General features: G+C 37.8%; 1 protein-coding gene and 1 long non-coding RNA gene across 3 annotated transcripts in view; one reads left to right on the top strand and one right to left on the bottom strand.

Moving 5' to 3' along the window:
- Positions 1-2,007, bottom strand: part of LOC125128772 (uncharacterized) — a 94,211-nt gene extending 92,204 nt beyond the window's left edge. The window contains exon 1 of the long non-coding RNA XR_007135310.1: positions 1,946-2,007. This is a non-coding gene — a long non-coding RNA (uncharacterized LOC125128772). The remainder of the gene's footprint in view (positions 1-1,945) is intronic.
- A 139-nt stretch (positions 2,008-2,146) lies between these two features.
- Positions 2,147-18,823, top strand: part of EMC2 (ER membrane protein complex subunit 2) — a 54,570-nt gene continuing 37,893 nt past the window's right edge. The window contains exons 1-4 of one of the 2 annotated variants that reach the window (XM_047783415.1): positions 2,147-2,238; positions 12,080-12,193; positions 13,164-13,228; positions 16,064-16,149. In XM_047783415.1, the coding sequence (XP_047639371.1) occupies positions 2,199-2,238; positions 12,080-12,193; positions 13,164-13,228; positions 16,064-16,149 (305 nt within the window). In that variant the 5' untranslated portion in view covers positions 2,147-2,198. The remainder of the gene's footprint in view (positions 2,239-12,079; positions 12,194-13,163; positions 13,229-16,063; positions 16,150-18,823) is intronic. The other variant, XM_047783414.1, reaches the window with a different exon arrangement.

Here is an 18,823-nt window from a genome sequence, read left to right as displayed (position 1 = left end):
GAGTAAAGCCCTGCAAACCATGAAAAAGCATTTTAGTGTATATATTTATGCTAGGGAGAGCCATTTGAGAGCTGTAAGCAAAGGACTTTTGTGGGTTGCTGTTGTTGTTTTACAACCAGTAGGACTGCTGCATCGAAAGAGATTTTACACAGTAAGAATCAAACTAAGGTGGTTAGGAAGCTATGGCAATCATACAGGTGAAAGATGGTTGTGGCCTTGATTAGGTAGTAGCATTGGAGATTAAAAAAAATACAAATTTGGGGAAAAGTTCTGGAGGTATAAAACACAGAATTTGCAGATAGACTGGAAAAGTGGGGTTGGTAAAGAAAAGAATCAATTATACACCCTAGAATTTTAGTTTGTGCCACTAGGTGGATGGCTTGATCAGTTGTGATGGGGAAGAGCAAGCAGGGGACATGTGGCAGCAATCCATAGTTCTGTTAGAGAGATGTTAACTTTGATATACATATTAGGCATCTAAGTGAGTATGTCAAGAAAGCAGAACTGGGCTTCAGGGGAGAATTAAGGACTGCTGGATTTTATGTATTTGGGCATCATCAGCACATAAATAGTATTTATACCCGCAGGACTGTTACCTCCATAAGAACGTCACGAAGTGTCTTTTAATCTTGATAAAAACTCAAGGTAGATATTTTCTTTTCATATCTATATAATTAGCTTCTGCGACCTACACCACAGCTCACAGCAACACCGGATCCTTAACCCACTGAGCAGGGCCAGGGATAGAATCCGAGTCCTCATGGATACTACCAGCGTTTGTTAACCACGGAGCCAGGATGGGAACTCCAGAATATGGGAACTTCTAAGTAGAGGGTTTTTAATTTTTCGAATGGAGAGTTTTAAAATTAGTTAATTAATTTATTGGTGGCACCAGCAGCATACATAAGTGCCCAGGCCGGGGATGGAACTCTAGCCATAGCAGTGACAATGCCAAATCCTTAATCACTAGGCCACTAGGAAACTCCATGAAGGGTTTTTTGTTTTGTTTTTATAAACTGTCTAGTCTGGAGAGAATGATGCTTATCCAGAACTTTATCCAAGTTTATATAAATTCACGTCTTTTCTACCCTTAGACAACTTCCCTTGGGCAGGTTCCACCACTGGTAGTTCCTTTTTTAAAAAAAAACCCTACTTTGGTTTGGGGGGTATGACTGTTTTCCTGCTTTTTTATATCTTGATTGCCTCTTCTTCACTGACCCTTACCTATACCTGTTACACAGGGTTTAGCCGCCTTTCTTCACTTTACATATTCCCCCTCCACAATATGTTCTCATTGCTTCAAATACTAAATACACCCTTAGACTCTCTAATTTTTTACTTCCATCCCAGATATTTCTCCCTAGCTCTAGGAGACAAAGTCCAAAAATTCCAGAAAGCAATTAGCCTGGAGGCTCTCCCGTGAGATTAAAGAGGAGAGACTGTGGGGCCTGTGACCATTTCATTCGTACATACATTCAGTCCTTCATTTACTTACAAGCACTTACATACTGGCTGCTTTTATGCAGTTTCAAATTTAGAGTGGCAGGCAGGCAGTGGTCCAGGATGAGCTTTAACTAAGGGTTTAAGTTGGTAGGAAGCCATTCACGTGAACACCGTAAGTCCTCAGGCCACAGAAGCATTATGTAAAAAAGAATCCTGCTGAGTTCCTCGAAGAGATTTAACGAACACTCTGTGAAGTGTTATGATTCTAGCCTAACATTAAAGGAAAGAGAAAGTGAATCCCATCACGAAAGAAGAAAAGTTGGGGACAGGCAAGAGATTCACGCAGAACTTTGCATCGCATGGGGTCATGACGAGAACAAGGTACTGAGTAGGGAGCAGGAAGAGAATGAATACACTTAACGTAGGAAAAAAAATTAAAAACCTGGAGCGGCACACATTAATGACCTAGCATTTGTTAAAGATTCATGGTAAAAACCCACACCTCACCGCAAGCAGTCTACAGCGGCTCAGCCCTGGCGTCATCACAGTCAGAGCGCGCAGCGCACCGCCCATTTAGCCCCTCCCTCCTTTCCAAAGGCCCCTTCGCAGACCCGCGTGCCCGTGCGCGGCGGATCCCTCCCCCTTAGCTCTCTCGACCAATGAGAAATGGTGTCGAAATTTGCCACCGCCCGGTCGCAGGTCACGTGACCTCGTCTCCCCGCCCTCTCACTCCGCTGCCTCCAGGTTCTGAGAAGATGGCGAAGGTCTCGGAGCTTTACGATGTCACTTGGGAAGGTAACTGCGGGCGACGCGGGAGCGGAAAGACCGAAAGCCGTGGGAAGCGGTTCGGGAATATCTGTTGTCCTAAGAGACTTGGATTCTCGGGTCTTTTCGGCACTGGACTGGCCGAGCTGAGGTGGTGTCTGAGGTGGAGTGGAGGCTGACCTCTTCCTTGGCCTGGCCACCGGCTGGAGGTTGCGGTGTTCCCACCGCTTGTGCTTACCGTAGACTGACTGACCGTCCCACTTCCGCGCCGGTCCAGGGGCCCAGGGAAGCTTCCATTATTAGGCGGCAGGGACCTCAGGCTGGGGTTGTCACACAATTCCTGTGGCTGCTGGGCGGCGCGGAGGAGGCGGGGTAGTTGCCTGCTGAAGCGTCTTTGCAGCCGCGAAGATAAAGGGCCTGTAAAAGCCTTTTGAGTGCCGTTTAAGGGTTACAACTCTATGCAGTAAAGGTGTGTTGAAAACGTTTGAACATAGCTGATTCTTCTACATGTTGTTTACATTTCATTCTCTCTTAAAACCTGGGTTTCTGATTTCTCTCCTTTTTAATTATTCCCTATCCCATTTCTCCTCAAAACACATTTACACACACAACACTACTTCCTTCTTGTTTCTTACTAGTAATTCCTTTTCTGAAGAGGAAAAGAGCTGGTTATTTGGGGCATGTGCTGAAGTATGAAGGACTTTCTTTCCATACTCTAGTTTAATCTGAGATGGAATGTGTTCTTTAAATTTGGAAGCAAACTGGACCAGTTCTCTAAGAGCAGGAATTTTAGTGGGAGACATGCATGCTTAAGAGAAGAGCCGTGAGTTTCTCTAAGGCATGAAATTTGTGTAATTGAAATGTATATTTCTAAAATTTAACAGTAGACTTCAATAGCTTAATTGTTGGGATATTTAAACAATGACCTGATAACACGTGGACTGATTGTTCAATGGTGAGTAAATCTCTCCAGAGTACAAAGTACCAAACAATGATGGGAAAAGGAAAAGGTAAAATTCCTTTACACTGGTACTGAATTCAATGATTTATTACTGGTTTTGTGGCCTCTCCCATACTGTGAACCCAGTGTTTCTACCTGTACATTAAAATCATTGTGTTCCGTACTAGATCTTGGGCATATCAATTTAAGTAACACACAGTCCCTGCTTTCAGGGAGTTCACTGTCTAGGAGAAAGACAGACTTGTAAATACGTAGTTTTAAAAGGTGGGTATCAGGATGATAATGTGGTTGATGTTTTAATGCTCTTAAAAATGTTTCAAATATTTTATGCTTTTTAGAAAGTGCTATTTTGAAGGTATGTTCAGTATAAGTTTCTTGGATGATAGTATCATGTATAGTCTTAGGCAATGAGTGGATAAATGTGTAACTACCACAGACAGGGTGACCTTACCCTGTGGGAATTCTAAAAATGAGCAACATAATTGAAAGATTTAGATTAATAATTACTTTACAGTTTGTTGAGGAACAAAAGGGAAAACATGTTAAAGTTCTTTTAAACTAAGTACATATAAAAAGATGATCTGGGGAGTTCCCATTGTGGTGCAACAGAGATGAATCCGACTAGTGTCCATGAGGACGCAGGTTCAATCCCTGGCCTCCCTCGGTGGGTCAGGGGTGTAGCGATGCTGTGAGCTGTGGCATAGGTCTGCAGCTGTACCTCTGATTCCACCCCTAGCCTGGGAACTTATATATGTTTTGGTTGTGGCCCTAAAACAAAACAATAAAAATAAAAAGATGATCTGGCTCCTGCCTGTGCCTCCAGCTTTATCTTAAGCTACTCTTCCCCTTACTCTATGAGGTGGTTGTACTGGCCTTTATTGAATTCCCTAAATATGCACTGCTCCTTTTGTCTTAGGATTGGACACAAGTTATTCCTTTTGATAATTTTCTTCCCTCTTTGCTCTACTTTTTTTCCGGTTATACTTTATCATTTCTCAGAATTTCCTGCAAAGGTAACATACTTGAGAGAGCTTTTCTTGACCACCCTACCCCCACCCATTCCCCATCCTTCCACCAAAATTAAAAAAAAAAAAAAAAAAAAGACAGACAAAAATACAACAAAAACAGACAAGCAACAAAACTTAACCCTGGTTCTTTAACTGCGTGTCCATACTATTGAAGTACAGTTGTGTTAAGTTTAAAGATTTTGTTTCTCCTAGAGTGCGATGAGAGACCAGGCCTCTCTTGTTCTAATGTCTGACATATTGGAGAAACTCAGGAATCTGGTGACTGAATGAATTGTTAGTGGGATTAAAAATGAACTTTAATAAGTCTTCACAAAAGACTGTGAGTCATTTTCTCAATGTTGGAATAATTTTTTTTTGTATCTTAGACTTAGGCAACTCAGCAAATAGGATATAGTTTTCTTATTTTGGAATTAATGTTAATGAGTAGAATTAAAGTCCTATTTTAGCAGATTTTTTTTTTTTTTGTCTTTTTAGGGACGCACCCGAGGCATATGGAGATTCCCAGGCTAGGGGTCCAATCAGAGCTGCAGCCGCTGACCTATGCCACAGCCACAGCAATGCCAGATCCGAGTTGCATCTGCACCCTACACCACAGCTCATGGCAATGCTGGATCCTTAACCCACTGAGCGAGGCCAGGGATCAAACTTGCATCCTCATGGATGCTAGTCAGATTCATTTCTGCTGAGCCATAATGGGAACTCCTTAGGGGACTTTTAAGAAAAGAGTATTGCAGATTTTTCTTTCAGAGAGGATGATGGGAAGACCCTCAGGAATAGTTTTGTTTTTGTTTGGTTTTTTGGTTTTTATGGCTGCACCCATTATTTGTTTTTTTGGTTTTTTTGGCTGCACCCGTGGCATAGGGAATTTCCCAGGCCAGGCATCAAACCTGGACCACAGCTATAACCACAGCTACAGCAGTGACAACACCAGATCCTTAACCCACTGAGCCATGAGGGAACTCTAGGAATAGTTTTTTTGTTTAGATATTTTGGGGAGGGAGTGTCAGTTGGATCTAGGTTCTTTTAAGAATTCCATTGAATAGCGTCATGGAAGGGTGTTCCTGCTGTGGTGCCATGGGTTAACGATCTGGCTTAAGGATCCATGTTGCTGTAGCTGTTGGGTAGGTCACAGCTTTGGCTCAAATTGTATTCCTGGCCCAGGAACCTACAGGTGCAGCTGGTGCAGGTGAAAAAAAAGAAAAAAAAAAAGTCATGGAAATGGTTAGTTCCAAGAGTAGTATGATTCTTATGATAGGAAAATGTATCACATACTTATAAAAAATTTATATACTAAGTCTAACACTCTTAGTTTTTATTGGGCTCTATAAAAAAAGTAGGTATGTAGTTTACTTAGGCAGCTGAAAGTTACTGATGTTTGTTAAATAGAGCAGTTATTAAGAGTTTGGAGGTGGGAAAGAGAGTTGAAGGAGGGTGTAGTCAAGTTTCTTGAGAATATATTATTTGGACAGGATATGGATAGGATGCCTAGCACAATGCCTGGCCTAAAATAGGCATAAAGTGAATATTTGTTGAAAAAAATATTTATTAAAAATGTTTGAGGAGATTTTCGTTGTATATGCTCACTGTCTCTACTTCTCTTTTTGTTCAGGCCTTCAAACAACCACAGTTTGGTTTCCATGCTTATCTCCTTTTCTGTGGAGACCTAATGCTGGGTCTGATATATTAGTTTTGTATATCTATAGTACATTTGTCATTGTAGAATATTCCTGCTATGAAAAATCCTTTCCTTGGTTTCTTAGCATTAAGGCTCTCATTACTTTTCGCAGCTTGGTTTAGTGCTTTATATCCATTTAGTCCTTAATTTTTTTTTTTGTCTTTTTGCTATTTCTTGGGCTGCTCCTGCGGCATATGGAGGTTCCCAGGCTAGGGGTCCAATCGGAGCTGTAGCCGCCAGCCTATGGCGGAGCCACAGCAACGTGGGATCCGAGCCGCACCTGCGACCTACACCGCAGCTCACAGCAACACCGGATCGTTAACCCACTCAGCAAGGGCAGGGATCGAACCCGAAACCTCGTGGTTCCTAGTTGGATTCATTAACCACTGCGCCACGACGGGAACTCCCAACTCCTTAATTTTTTATGTCCCCAGTGGTTCTTTCCTTAGCCTTAATCTGTTAATAGTGGTGATTAATCCTGAGATCAACTCCTGATGGATGCAGAGGTAAGTATTATTATGTGGTCTGTGTATTTCCTGAAATAATATGCAAAATTGAGTATGTTTTTAAACATGTACGTATTTCCAGGAAAAGTTGGTTCACAGGTCTCATCATCTTCAAAGAGCTCTAAAAAAAGTGGAATGGAAGTTCCCGTCGTAGCTCAGTAGAAACGAATCTGACTAGCATCCATGGGGACACAGGTTTGATCCCTGGCCTCACTCCATGGGTTAAGGATACTGCCTTGCTGTGCGCTGTGGTGTAGGTCACAGACAAGGCTTGGATCTGGTGCTGCTGTGGCTGTGGTAGCTACAGTTCCCCTTCAACTCCTAGCCTGGGAACCTCCATATGCCATGGGTGCAGCCCTAAAATAAAAGACAAAAAGAAAAAAAAAGTAAAATTAAACAAGTGGAATGTCTTCTTTGGGTAATCTCATCCATACCTAGCCTTAATTATTAGCTTGTATGCTAAATGACGTGTTAACTCAACGTATACTTGAGTACTTTGTGTCAGGCATTGTTCAGTTCTTAAAGACGCGGTGCAGAACAAGACAGGCAAGGTTCCAGGTCTCATGGTGTGTACACTGAGATTTTGCTAAAGATCCATATTTATGGATATGGAAATGTTTAGTTAAGGTCATTAGAGTTAGAGAGGTAGGTTGGTACCTTGAATGCTAGCCTAAATAGTTTGGACTTTATTTTGTAGATAATTGGGAGCCATTTTCCTATTAAAAAGCAAAACAAAAACTTGGCTCCTTTTGTTAAAACTTTTAACTATATATGTCAGTATAGGACAGGGCCTTTTCTTCGATAGGAATCCCCTGTTTGAAATTATTTGTAATCTTCCAATAAACCATTTTTAACTTTGCTTTAACATGGAACAAGAACATAAAGACCCTTGTGTCGGTGCACAAGTCATAGATTTTTATTATTTTTCACTTTTTTGGGAGTTGGGGGCTACATCTGAAGCTTATGGAAGTTCCTGGGCTAGGGATTGAATCTGAGCCACAGCTGTGGCATCACTGGATCCTTTAACCCACTGCTTCAGGATGGGGATCCATCCTGCACCTCCACGGTAACCCGAGCCTCTGCAGTTTGATTCTTAATGCACTGTACCACAGTAAATACTTCCTCTTATTTTGTCACCTTAATATAACAGCAGTTGTTGAAAGCTATTTACCTTTATGGAGTCTTTCCAAAGCATCCAACATTGTTTCATAGAAAAAAGTTTATCTTTTGTATTCTGGTTTTCTTTGGTTTATATAATATTTAATTATAGTATATAATTACTGTATATTAATATAGTAGGGGTCAAATCCAAGCCAGAGCTTCAACCTATGCCACAGCTGCAGCAGTGCTGCATCCTTAACCCACTGCACTGGGCCACAAATCAAACCTGTGTCTCTGCCACTGCAAAGATACCGTTGATGCCATTGTGTCATGGTGGCAACTCCTCATCTCCACTTTTTAGATTAGAATATTGAAGTGAAAATTGTTAACTATCCAATATCACACAGCTAGAAAGTGGCAGAGCTGGAATTTGAACTTAAGCAGTTTGAGTCTTGGGTCGTCACTCTTAACCACTACACACTAGTTTCTTTGGGTAGTTGAAGAGAAAACTGAAGAAAGATAAACACATAAAACTTGTGGAAGTTTTCAAACACAGGAAGAAGGGTTGGATAATGAAAAGAATTGTGGGACAAAATTGAACTGTATCTAACACTTTAAATATATCTTTGAGAGAGTCATGACAATATACAGATGATACTTTTATACTTTATTTTAAAAATATCTTGAAGTACATATTGTACTCAAATTGATTTCCTTTTAAAAATTAGAACTTGGGTAAGTAGGGAGATATTTGGGTGAAAGGGCCTGTTCTTTTTCCCACTTAGTCTTTAGAAAAAGTGCTTTTGTTCCTGGGTCCACATTGGTGTTGCTCACTTCATAATAGGCCAGTAAATCAAGAGGTGGGTTGTTGGGCAAAAGATAGTGACTTTATTCAGAAAACCAATAGACCAAAAAAAAAAAAAAAAAAAAAAAAAAACAAAAGAAAAGAAAACCAATAGACCAAGAAGATGGTGGACTAGTGTCCCAAAGAACCATCTTACCTGAGTTGAATTTAGGCTTCTTTTGTATTAAAGAGAATGGGGAGTTGTGGGTTGCTAAAACCTTCTTGGTGTCATAGTCCTTGTTCTTGCATCTGTCCCCATAGGTCAGGTCATGATGTTCCTGCAAACCTCCAACAAGACAAACTTCTCTGTTCTGCAACTTATTATCTATGTATGAATAGAAGAGTGTTTTAACTCTAAGCGTCACCCTTGAGAATGGGTTCTCCTGTATATTTAAGGTTGTAAGGCAGCATTCTTGTAGCAAAAGCAAGAGAATGCAAAGTTTAAGGTAAAACAAAAAAGTATATCCAATATGGAGACAGATTTGTTTTTCCCTTTTATACTTTCCTCTCTTAATTTTCCCTCTTCTGGTGGGTGATCTTTCAGGTTTTCTTCTTTAGGGTCTTGGGGATTGGTCTTTGTCAGAGAAACACGTCCCCCCATTGATGTTGTGGGCTACATAAATGAAGAATTAACCTGAGTTCCATTTTGCAGTGGTCTGAAGGAACTGCTTTGCCTTTCTTCTCCCTCTCACCTTAAGTCTAGGTTAGTTAGGCAATTTCCTAGTCCCTTAGCACATGATATTCTTTTATCCCTCTACCATGGTTTATGTTATCTATTCCTCTGCCATGGTTTATGCTCTTTGTTGTAACCTCATCTAACAAAATCCTTTTGATCTTTAAGGCTTAATTCATATGTCACAGATGTCTTCTTTAATCCTTTCTCCCTGCCAGGTGGAATTAATCTCTCCCTCACATTGCTTTTTTAGTGCTCTGAACATACCATTATCTTTTATCACAGTATTTTGCAGTTGTTTACAATTTTTCTATTAAGTTGTCAACTTCTTAGGCACACAGAATGATTCTTTTTTCATCCTTATATTTCTAGCATGTTGTAGAAACAATGTATTCATCAATTTGTGAATGACTAGGCAGAAATCATGGGGGACTTAATAATAGGTGAAAGGGGAATGTTTTAAAAATTAGAGATTTTCCAGTAATATACCTTGATTATGAATAAGGAGGAGATTGATGGAAAATTGAATACTATCGGTAAATGAGAAATTTGACAAAAAAGGAGATGGAACCAGTTTTTCTCTTTTGGTCTGTAGTTTATGGACAGGAGTTCTACTCTTAAAGGGCATTGCAGAGGATTCCCTTTCTAAAGCAAGGAAAGAATTTAATATATTAAAAGGTAATTCTTAAATTCAAATAGCATATTTTATTAATTTGTCTGGGCTAGCATTTTTAAATTTGGGTGTCAGGGTATGGGCAAGGGGTGCAGTTTTTTGGCACAGATCTGTAAAATACTAAATAAATTTATATTCCCAAACGTTCTCTCTGTTTTAAAATAATCTCCCAGGTTGACAGAATGTAAACTTTAAACAGTGTAAATATGATATAGGAGTTGTGGTGTGAATGAGTTCTGAGAACCCAAGATGTGAATCTAAAGATAGCATATGTTATATTGTGATATAATAAGGTATATATACATATTTGATCTTCTTTCTCCAGTTCCTGGCACAGAGCTACTAAACCCTTATAATTTCCTGAGCGATGGGGTTGATTGGAACATCTTCAGTTATAGTCAGTCGTGAGTTCCAAACACAGTATCTTCTAAAATTTCTAGTGATGAGTGTCTTTTTATATGCTGCTGAATAAAGTGGCAGATAGCTTCAGCATAGGGACTGGTCACCTTCAAGACTAAGAGTTGGCACTTTCATCCCCACCCTTCAGCCACCTGGGAGGGGAAACTGTCTGGAGATTAATTTAATAACCAATGACTAAGGATTTAATCAGCCATGCCTCAGGGAATGAAACGTTATTAAAACCCCCCAAACTGGGGATTTGGAGAATTTCTAGGTTGGTGGACACATCAAAGTGCTGGAATGGTGACTTGCTCAGAGAAGGTGTGGAAGCTTCTCTGCCCTTGCAACCCCTCCCCTCCAATTCATTGCCTTGTGTAATTATTTCCATTTGGTTGTTTCCTGAGTTGAATCCTTTATAATAAACCAGTAATAGTAAGTGAAGCACTTTCCTGAGTTCTGTGAGTCATTCCAGCAAAGTATCAAACTTGATGAAGGGGTTTTAGAAAGGAAACCTTGACTTTGTAATGAGTTGCTCAGAATTGTGGGTATCCCTGACATGTGTTGGTTTCTGAAGTGGGGGCAGTCTTGTGAAACTGAGCTCTTAACCTGTGGGGTATGTGTAACTTATTTTTGTTTGCCTGCTCAGTTCATCTTCACCCTTTAAGGTTCAGTTCAAGGTTCCTTCCTGTGTGGAATGAGAGTCAAGCTGATTTCTACGTTTCAGTAGGAGAAATTAACTATGTTAATATGTAATGATTTTCTAAGGTCATTTTTGCAAATTCATTTAGGATTTATTTTAATCTTAAGATGATTTTTGTTTTCTTTTGTAGCCTTTGAACTCTAGGGACTCACATATTGCATATAAAAGTAGTAAAAGTCTCATGTGATTCTCTTTATTTTCTAGAAGCTTAGCATATTGTTTATTTAACTCATTTGTTCAGCAACAATTTAATTCAACTATTTAAATCTATATAATATCTATGACAATAGAAGGAAGAAAGTAGTACTTCAGGTAAGTAAGATTTTCAGAGATAGGAATAAGAAAGCATGTATATAATTGGCAAACAGGACAGTTTTTTCTACCTTAACTATATAAAAAAGAGATCTTTTTACTGGATTAGGTACTTTCCTCCCCTAGTTATTTCTGCTGTTAACGAAGTGGTGCTCTTTAAAACTCCAGAGTTCCCTATTGTATTATAATATGCAAAGTTCTCTCAACTTTGTTGTTTGCTGGTGCTTCTGACCTTGCTTTACATTATTCATTTTATTGTCTACTATGTATATAATTAAAACATTTTCTTTGTTCTTATTTTTTCTGCTGTTTATTTCCTTGCATAATTTTGTGGACATATATTATATGGACTGTTGTAGTAGTTATTGAGGGAGTTTATTCATTTATATGACGAATGTTCCTTCAGTGCTGAAAACCTGATACCCTGATTATGAAAATTTTATATTCTTAAGTCAGTGGGTGAACTTTAGGAGCACCTTGAATTTTCTGCGATTTCAGTGTATTATTTTATTTATTTTTCTGGATACATAATCCTTAGCTTTTATCAAATTCTTAATATTGTTCATAACCTCTAAACTGCTAAGTTCCATAGTTGTTTAAAGGATTAGAGGATCTTTGTAGCAGACTCATGCCACACAGTATTTTTTTTTTTTTGGCCATAGTCGCGGAATGTGGAAGTTCTCTCTGCCAGGAATTGAACCAGCACTGCAGTTGTGACCTGTGTCACAGCTGAGAAAACATGGGATCTTTAACCCAATGCACCACATAGAAACTTAAGCCATACACTATTTTTAAAGATAATTGTAATATTGGTTGTAATACATTTTCAGTTTTCTAAAGGATCTACTGCTCTTACTAAAGTGATTTTCTGCTTTATGAAATTTGAGATATCATAGCCTTTTTACATTATTGTGAGTTTATTAAAGTTTATTTCATCTTGTCAGTTGTTTGACATTAATTAAATATATACATATGTAATTACAAGGTTATTCTTTTCAGAAATGCGAGATAAAATGAGAAAATGGAGAGAAGAAAACTCACGAAATAGTGAGCAAATTGTGGAAGTTGGAGAGGAATTAATTAATGAATATGCTTCTAAGCTTGGAGATGATAGTAAGTTTTTAAATTTATTGTGTCCATGCTTAGCACATGTTTCATTTACAGTTTTTAGCTTTTTTAAAAAAATTCTTTTCGTTTTTTTTCTACTGTTCATATCTATCTTTGCTTTGTTACTTTTTAAAAAACCTCTCAGGAGGTCTTAATGATACTTTATTTTGAAAAGGACTAATAATTGCTGTTAGTAGTGAAGCTATCAAATAGGCATTTTTGTTTTAAGCTCATGAGGTTATAGTCCTATTCTCGTCAAAAGCTATTTCATGGGAGTTCCCATTGTGCTCAGTGGGTTAAGAACCCAGCTTATATCCATGAGGATACAAGTTTGATCCCTGGCCTCACTTGGTGAGTTAAGGATCCGGTGTTGCTGCAGACTGCAGAGTAGGTTGCAGATGCTGTTTGGATCTGGCATTGCTGTGGCTGTGTTGTAGGCAGGTGGCTGTGCCTGTTTTGACTCCTACCCTGGGAACTTCCACATGCCATGGATTTGGCCCTAAAAAGAAAAAACAAATGTTTCATAATAGCTTTTTTTTTTTTTTTTTTTGGCTGTGCCTGACGCATAAGTTCCCAGGCCTGAGATTGAATCCAAGCCTCAGCTGTGACCTATGCTGCAGTTGCAACTTCAGATCCTTTAATCCACTGTGCCAGGCTGGGAATGAAACCCACACCTCCACAGCAATCCAAACTGCTGCAGTTGGGTTTTTAACCCACTGTACCACAGTGAGAACTCCCATAATGAATCTTTTAAAACTATAAAGGTGTTACATAAATGGAGTTTTTTTACTGCTATATTTTTATTGCTAAAAATATATGGATGCTTTATTTCCTTAATTCCAGGTGTAAGATAGTAGTAATTCAATTCAGTTATAAGTAATGTTTTTTAAAATAACAGAATCAAGAATTCATTATCTAATTTCTGTTATGAAATTTTTGTATTAAATTCAGTTTTTTCCTCTCTGTGTATATCCAGTTTGGATCATATATGAACAGGTGATGATTGCAGCCTTAGACTATGGTCGGGATGACTTGGCATTGGTAGGTATTTAAACTAGTTTAATTTTATTTTATATTTAATTTGCATAATGAATTATGTGTAAACAATTGGTACTTATTATATGGCTTATATTGAATGATTTCCATATCTGGTTTAATTGCTACTCTTGAGAAGGTTGGACTAACTAGGTACTTTGGCACACAGTACGTTTTTGTATCTTATTAATAATTCTGAGCAGTAGATTGTATCTCAATTTTACTGAAGAGGTTAAATTAGTTGAAGTTTATCCACTTAATAGACTAACTATGCTTTATTACCGAGTTAAAAATAAGAAGCCTATAGGTAGTTTTTTTTTTTTTTTTTTCCCTTTCACTTTGGATTTTTTTGGCTGCACCCAGGCCATGTGGAAGTTTCTAGGCCAGGGAACAATGATAGCACTGGATCCTTAACTTGCTGAGCCACCAGGAAACTCCAAGAAGCATACAGTTTAAAACAAGTTTATCATTTGGCTTGTTAGGTAACTTCCATAGTATATAATGTTAACTATTATTTTGCAGTATTTTAAATTTATTTCTTAAATTATTAGAAAATCCTAACATGTATAGAACATGACTTAAAATATTAAAACCAGGTATGTAAGTGGGGCCTGACACATTGCAAAGTAATTTTTAATTTAATTTTAATTTTAAAATAAAAGAATGAACTATGTTTTTTGTTTGTTTGGTTTTTTGTCTTTTTGCCAAAGACAAGCAGCCGCGGGCTGCTTCCACGGCATATGGAGGTTCCCAGGCTAGGGGTCCTATTGGAGCTGTAGCCACTGGCCTACACCAGAGCCACAGCAACACAGGATCCGAGCCGAGTCTGTGACCTACACCACAGCTCACGGCAACGCCGTATCTTTAACCCACTGAGCAAGGCCAGGGATCGAACCTTCAACCTCATGGTTCTTAGCCGGATTCGTTAGCCACTGAGCCACGACGGGAACTCCAGAATGAACTATGTTTTTGAACACTCGTGTTTGGCACTATGCTAAATGCATTACATCATGCTTTATTTAATCTTTATGATTATTTCTCAATTTGAGTTGTGTTTGATATTATCACTGTATTCATTATATAAATCAAGAAGTGGTTTTTGTTATTTTGTTCTACAATCCTGGGTTCTTAAGTGCTACTTTGTGCTGTTTCCTCATTTAAGAAATACAAAAAACCCCAGAAAGTAGAAAATCCTGGAGAACACAAGCATATCTAGTTAGCATTGTCCTTTTCAAGGTAATTGTTATGTTGGCTATACACGTAATTCAGTGGAGCTGCCAGTGATAAAAAACATACCACAGAGTGGTGGGATCAGTGGCATCTCTGCAGTGCCAGAATGCAGGTTTGCTGGCCCGCCCAGCACAGTGGGTTAAAGGATCTGGCATTGCCACAGCTGTAGTGTGGTTTGCAATTTTGGCTCAGATCTGACCCATGGCCTGGGAACCCCATATGCCATGGGGTGGCCAAAAACATTAAAAAAAAAAAGCAAACCATAGAAACTTTGGATTACCTTTAGAACCTATAAGACATAGTCTTTTGAATATCCAAAGAGGTGGCAGCTGATACCTTACGGGAAATTTTGAAATTTTTTTGTGTGTGTGCGTGTAGCCAAATGGCATTTGGTAAAGTAGGCAATCAAGTTAGATAATGACATTTTGGGAACACAGTATTTTTTTTTTAAATGGTTTATAATTTCAGCACAGTTAGCTTGATTAACAAGTACTGAGAGTTTTGCATGACGTCAAAGAACATCTTCAGTTTGGATTAGCTTGAATATTTTTCTTAGACTGGCAACTTTACAGCCACAGACTTTGAAGCTGTACTTCTAGATCATAGTAAAAACTTACTTTAGGAATTCCCGTTGTGGCTCAGTGGTAATGAACCCGACTAGTATCCATGAGGATGTGGATTTGATCCCTGGCCTTGGGTTAAGGATCCACCATGGTTATGAGCTGTGGTGTAGGTCGTCGATCCCATGTTGCTGTTGGTGTGGTGTAGGCCGGCAGGTACAGCTCCCATTTGATCCCTAGCCTTAGAACTTCAATATGCCTCAGGTGCAGCCTTTTAAGAAGACGGAAAAAAAAAACAAACCTAAAACCAAAACAAAAAAACTTACTGTATTACTGGTAAATCATGTCTTCATTAGTTAAAGGCATTTTTAATCACTTATGCTTTGGGGCACTGGAATGGACAATTTTTATTATTCTTAATATTTCTAGACCTTCCAAGAATCTTATAATTCCTCATATGCTGCTGAGAGCGTAGTAGGTACTCAATAAGTAGTTGATTATTTATTGATTTGATTGGTGAATAATGTATATCTGCTGAAAAGAGAATAGTAGTCTGTTGATATGAGTCTGTATTTTATGACCCCCAAATCAGGATATGTGTACTGACAAGGTAACTGATTAATACATGATTCAACAGGTCAGAATTAAACAAATTGTTAATAGTATTGACTAGGGACTTAAGAATACTACCAAAGAACATATCCACTAGTTAGGAAGAAAAGGTCAGGAAAATGTTACAGTTATTTAAGTGGGGCCTGACACGTTATGAGGAGTGATAATAGTAGTATATTTGAGGACCTCATAAACTGTTCATTTTCTTAAGAAAGAGCTTAATCAGTTTGTGAGAAGTAATTGTTGCCCTCACTGCAATTTCAGTTTTTTTTCACCCCATTATTCATAACTGATTTATTTCACTTATGTCATTAGATCTCAGTAATGAAATTATTTAAGAAGATACATTGAAGACTATGCAAGCCATTCCTTGTAGCCCATTTAGTATATGAATATAATTACTACTCTTCAAGTCTTTATCAGTATTTTTTTTTTTTAGTTTTGTCTTCAGGAATTGAGAAGACAATTCCCTGGCAGTCACAGAGTCAAGAGACTAACTGGCATGAGATTTGAAGCCATGGAGAGGTAACTGAATCTTGTAAATAATGTGACCCTGTTTTAAAATGGCAAACATGGGGCCTATATTCACGTCCTTCTGTACCCATGGCAACATCATTAATTATGCAAGATATTTTCCCTGAGCTTCAGAATAGTGTCAGAGTGCTTCTCTGCATTAAGTCCTGCTAAGTTACTCCCTATAAATAGGATTTGACATAAAATAGTCTATTTACTATCTTTAGCCTGGTGAGATAGGATCATGTTTTGGAGTAAGAACTGGCTTTAAATCTCCTGTGCCTAAGACTAGCTTATTAATGTGGCAAGTTATTAACTTCTTTAAGCTTTATCAGTCTTATTTCTCTGTAAAACAAGAATATTACCTACTTGTCAGGATTGTTTTGGGAGTTAGTGATACATATGTAGTGCCCTTATAGTCACTCAAGAAATAGAAGCTATTATTATTATTTTTATTGAAATATAATTCATATATGACATTGTGTTAGTTTTAGGTATACAATATAACAATTTGATAAATGTGTATATTGTGAAATGATTAACATCTGTCATCACAGATAGTTAGAAATTTCATTTTTCTTATGTCAAGAATGTGTAAGATTTACTCTGTTGTTAGCAACTTTCAATATAAGACATAGTTAACTTTAGTAAACCGTATTGTACATTATATCCCCAGCACTCAATTTATCTTATAACTGGAAGTTCATACCTTTTGACTGCCTTCACCCTTTTCATCCACTCCCTATCCTCAAGTCTGGCAACTGCTAATCTATTTTATGTATCTTTGAGTTCAGGTTCTTTTTGATTTTACGTGTGAGATCATGCAATATTTATCTTTGTCTGACTTATTACACTTAGCATAATGCCCTCAAGATCCATCTGGGTTGTCATATATGGCAGAATTTCTTTCCTTTTTTTGTGGCTGAATAGTATTACATTGTATACAGTTGACCTTTGAACATATGTTTGAATTGTAGGAGTCCCTTTAATACATGGATTTTTTTTTCAATAGTAAACACTACAATGCTACATGGTTTGCAATTGATTGAATGTGTGGATGTAGAACCTTGGATATGGAAGGGCTAAGTATATGGCCGGCCTGTTTTAAGTTACACATGGATTTTCCACTGCGTGGAGGTTTGCTGCTCCTTAACCCTCGGCTTGTTCAAAGGTCAATTGTATGTACACCAAACTTATTTACCATTTATCTGTTGATGAACACTTAGGTTGTTTCCATGTCTTGGCTATTATAAATAGTGCTTCAATGAACATGGGGGTTCAAGTATATTAAGTTAGTGATTTTATTTCCTTTGGATAAATACCCGGAATTGGAAATGATTGGATCAAATGGTAGTTCTATTTTTAATTTTTTGAGGAACTTTTATTCTGTTTTCCATAGTGCCAGTTACATTCCCATTGACGTTGCACAAGTGTTCCTTTTTCTCTACATCCTCAGCAACACTTGCTATGTTTTATCTTTTTGATAATAGCCATTATAACAGGTGTAAGGTGATATCATATTGTGGTTTTGATTTTCGTTTCCTTGATGATTAGTGATGTCGAGCACCTTCTCATGTACATGTTGGCTATTTGTATGTTTCCTTTAGAAAAAATGTATATTCAGTTTATATACACTTTACCCCTTTTACTTGGATTGGTTGATTTTTTTTGGTATTGAATTGTGTACGTTCTTATAATATTTTGGTTATTAACCCTTTATCAGATATATGACTTACAAATATTTTTCTCCTCTTCCATATGTTGCCTTTTCATTCTGTTGATGTTTTCCTTTGCTGTGTAGAAGTGATTTAGTTCGATATAGTCCCACTTGTTTATTTTTGCTTTTGTATGACCTGTTATTGTGTCTGTTTTTATGCTGGTACCATACTGTTTTGATTTCTATAATTTTGTAATATAGTCTGAACTCAGAGATCCTGATCCATCCAACTTTCTTCTTGCTCAAGATTGCTTTGGCTATTTGGGGTCTTCTATGATTCCATACAAATTTTAGGGTTGTTCTATTTCTGTAGGGAAATGCCATTGGAATTTTAAAGAATTGTATTGAATCTGTTTTGTGTAGTATGGCTGTTTTAGTACGGCTGTTTTTCCAATGTTAGTCCTTCCAGTCCTTGAGCATGGGCTATTGCCCCATTTATTTGTGTCTTGTTATTTTCTTTCATCAGTGTGTAACAGTTTGTAGTATACAGGGCTTTCAGCTCTTTGATTAAATTTATTTCTAGGTATTTTATCCTTTTTGAAGCAGTTATAAATGGAATTGTTTTCTTAATATCTTTGATAGGCTTTTATTAGTGTATTGAAATGGAACAGATTTTTGTATACTAATTTTATATCCTGTCACTGTACTGAATTTGTTTATTAGTTGTAACAGTTCTTAAAGGAGTCTTTTGCACCAGTAAGCTGTGATAGTCTGTATTTATCAGTATTGCAGTTCTGGGGACAGTAGTTTGCCCTGAGTTGGTTCGGTTTGTTCAGCTTTTTTCTTGTTTGGGTGGGAGTGATGTAGGTTTATCATATACACACTGTATAGATGTCATAATCTGCTGGTATTGTAACTTTGTAGTAAGTTCTAAAATTGGGAAGTGTGAGTCCTTCAACTTTTTTCTTTTTTTTTTCCCCAAGATTATTTTGTCTGTTTGAATCTCTTAAATTTATATATTAGGAGTTC

This window comes from Phacochoerus africanus, chromosome 6, assembly GCF_016906955.1.
Source record: "Phacochoerus africanus isolate WHEZ1 chromosome 6, ROS_Pafr_v1, whole genome shotgun sequence".
NCBI classification, from domain to species: Eukaryota; Metazoa; Chordata; class Mammalia; order Artiodactyla; family Suidae; genus Phacochoerus; species Phacochoerus africanus.
Note: the sequence above shows the minus strand (reverse complement) of the source record. Positions and strands in the feature narration are given on the sequence as shown.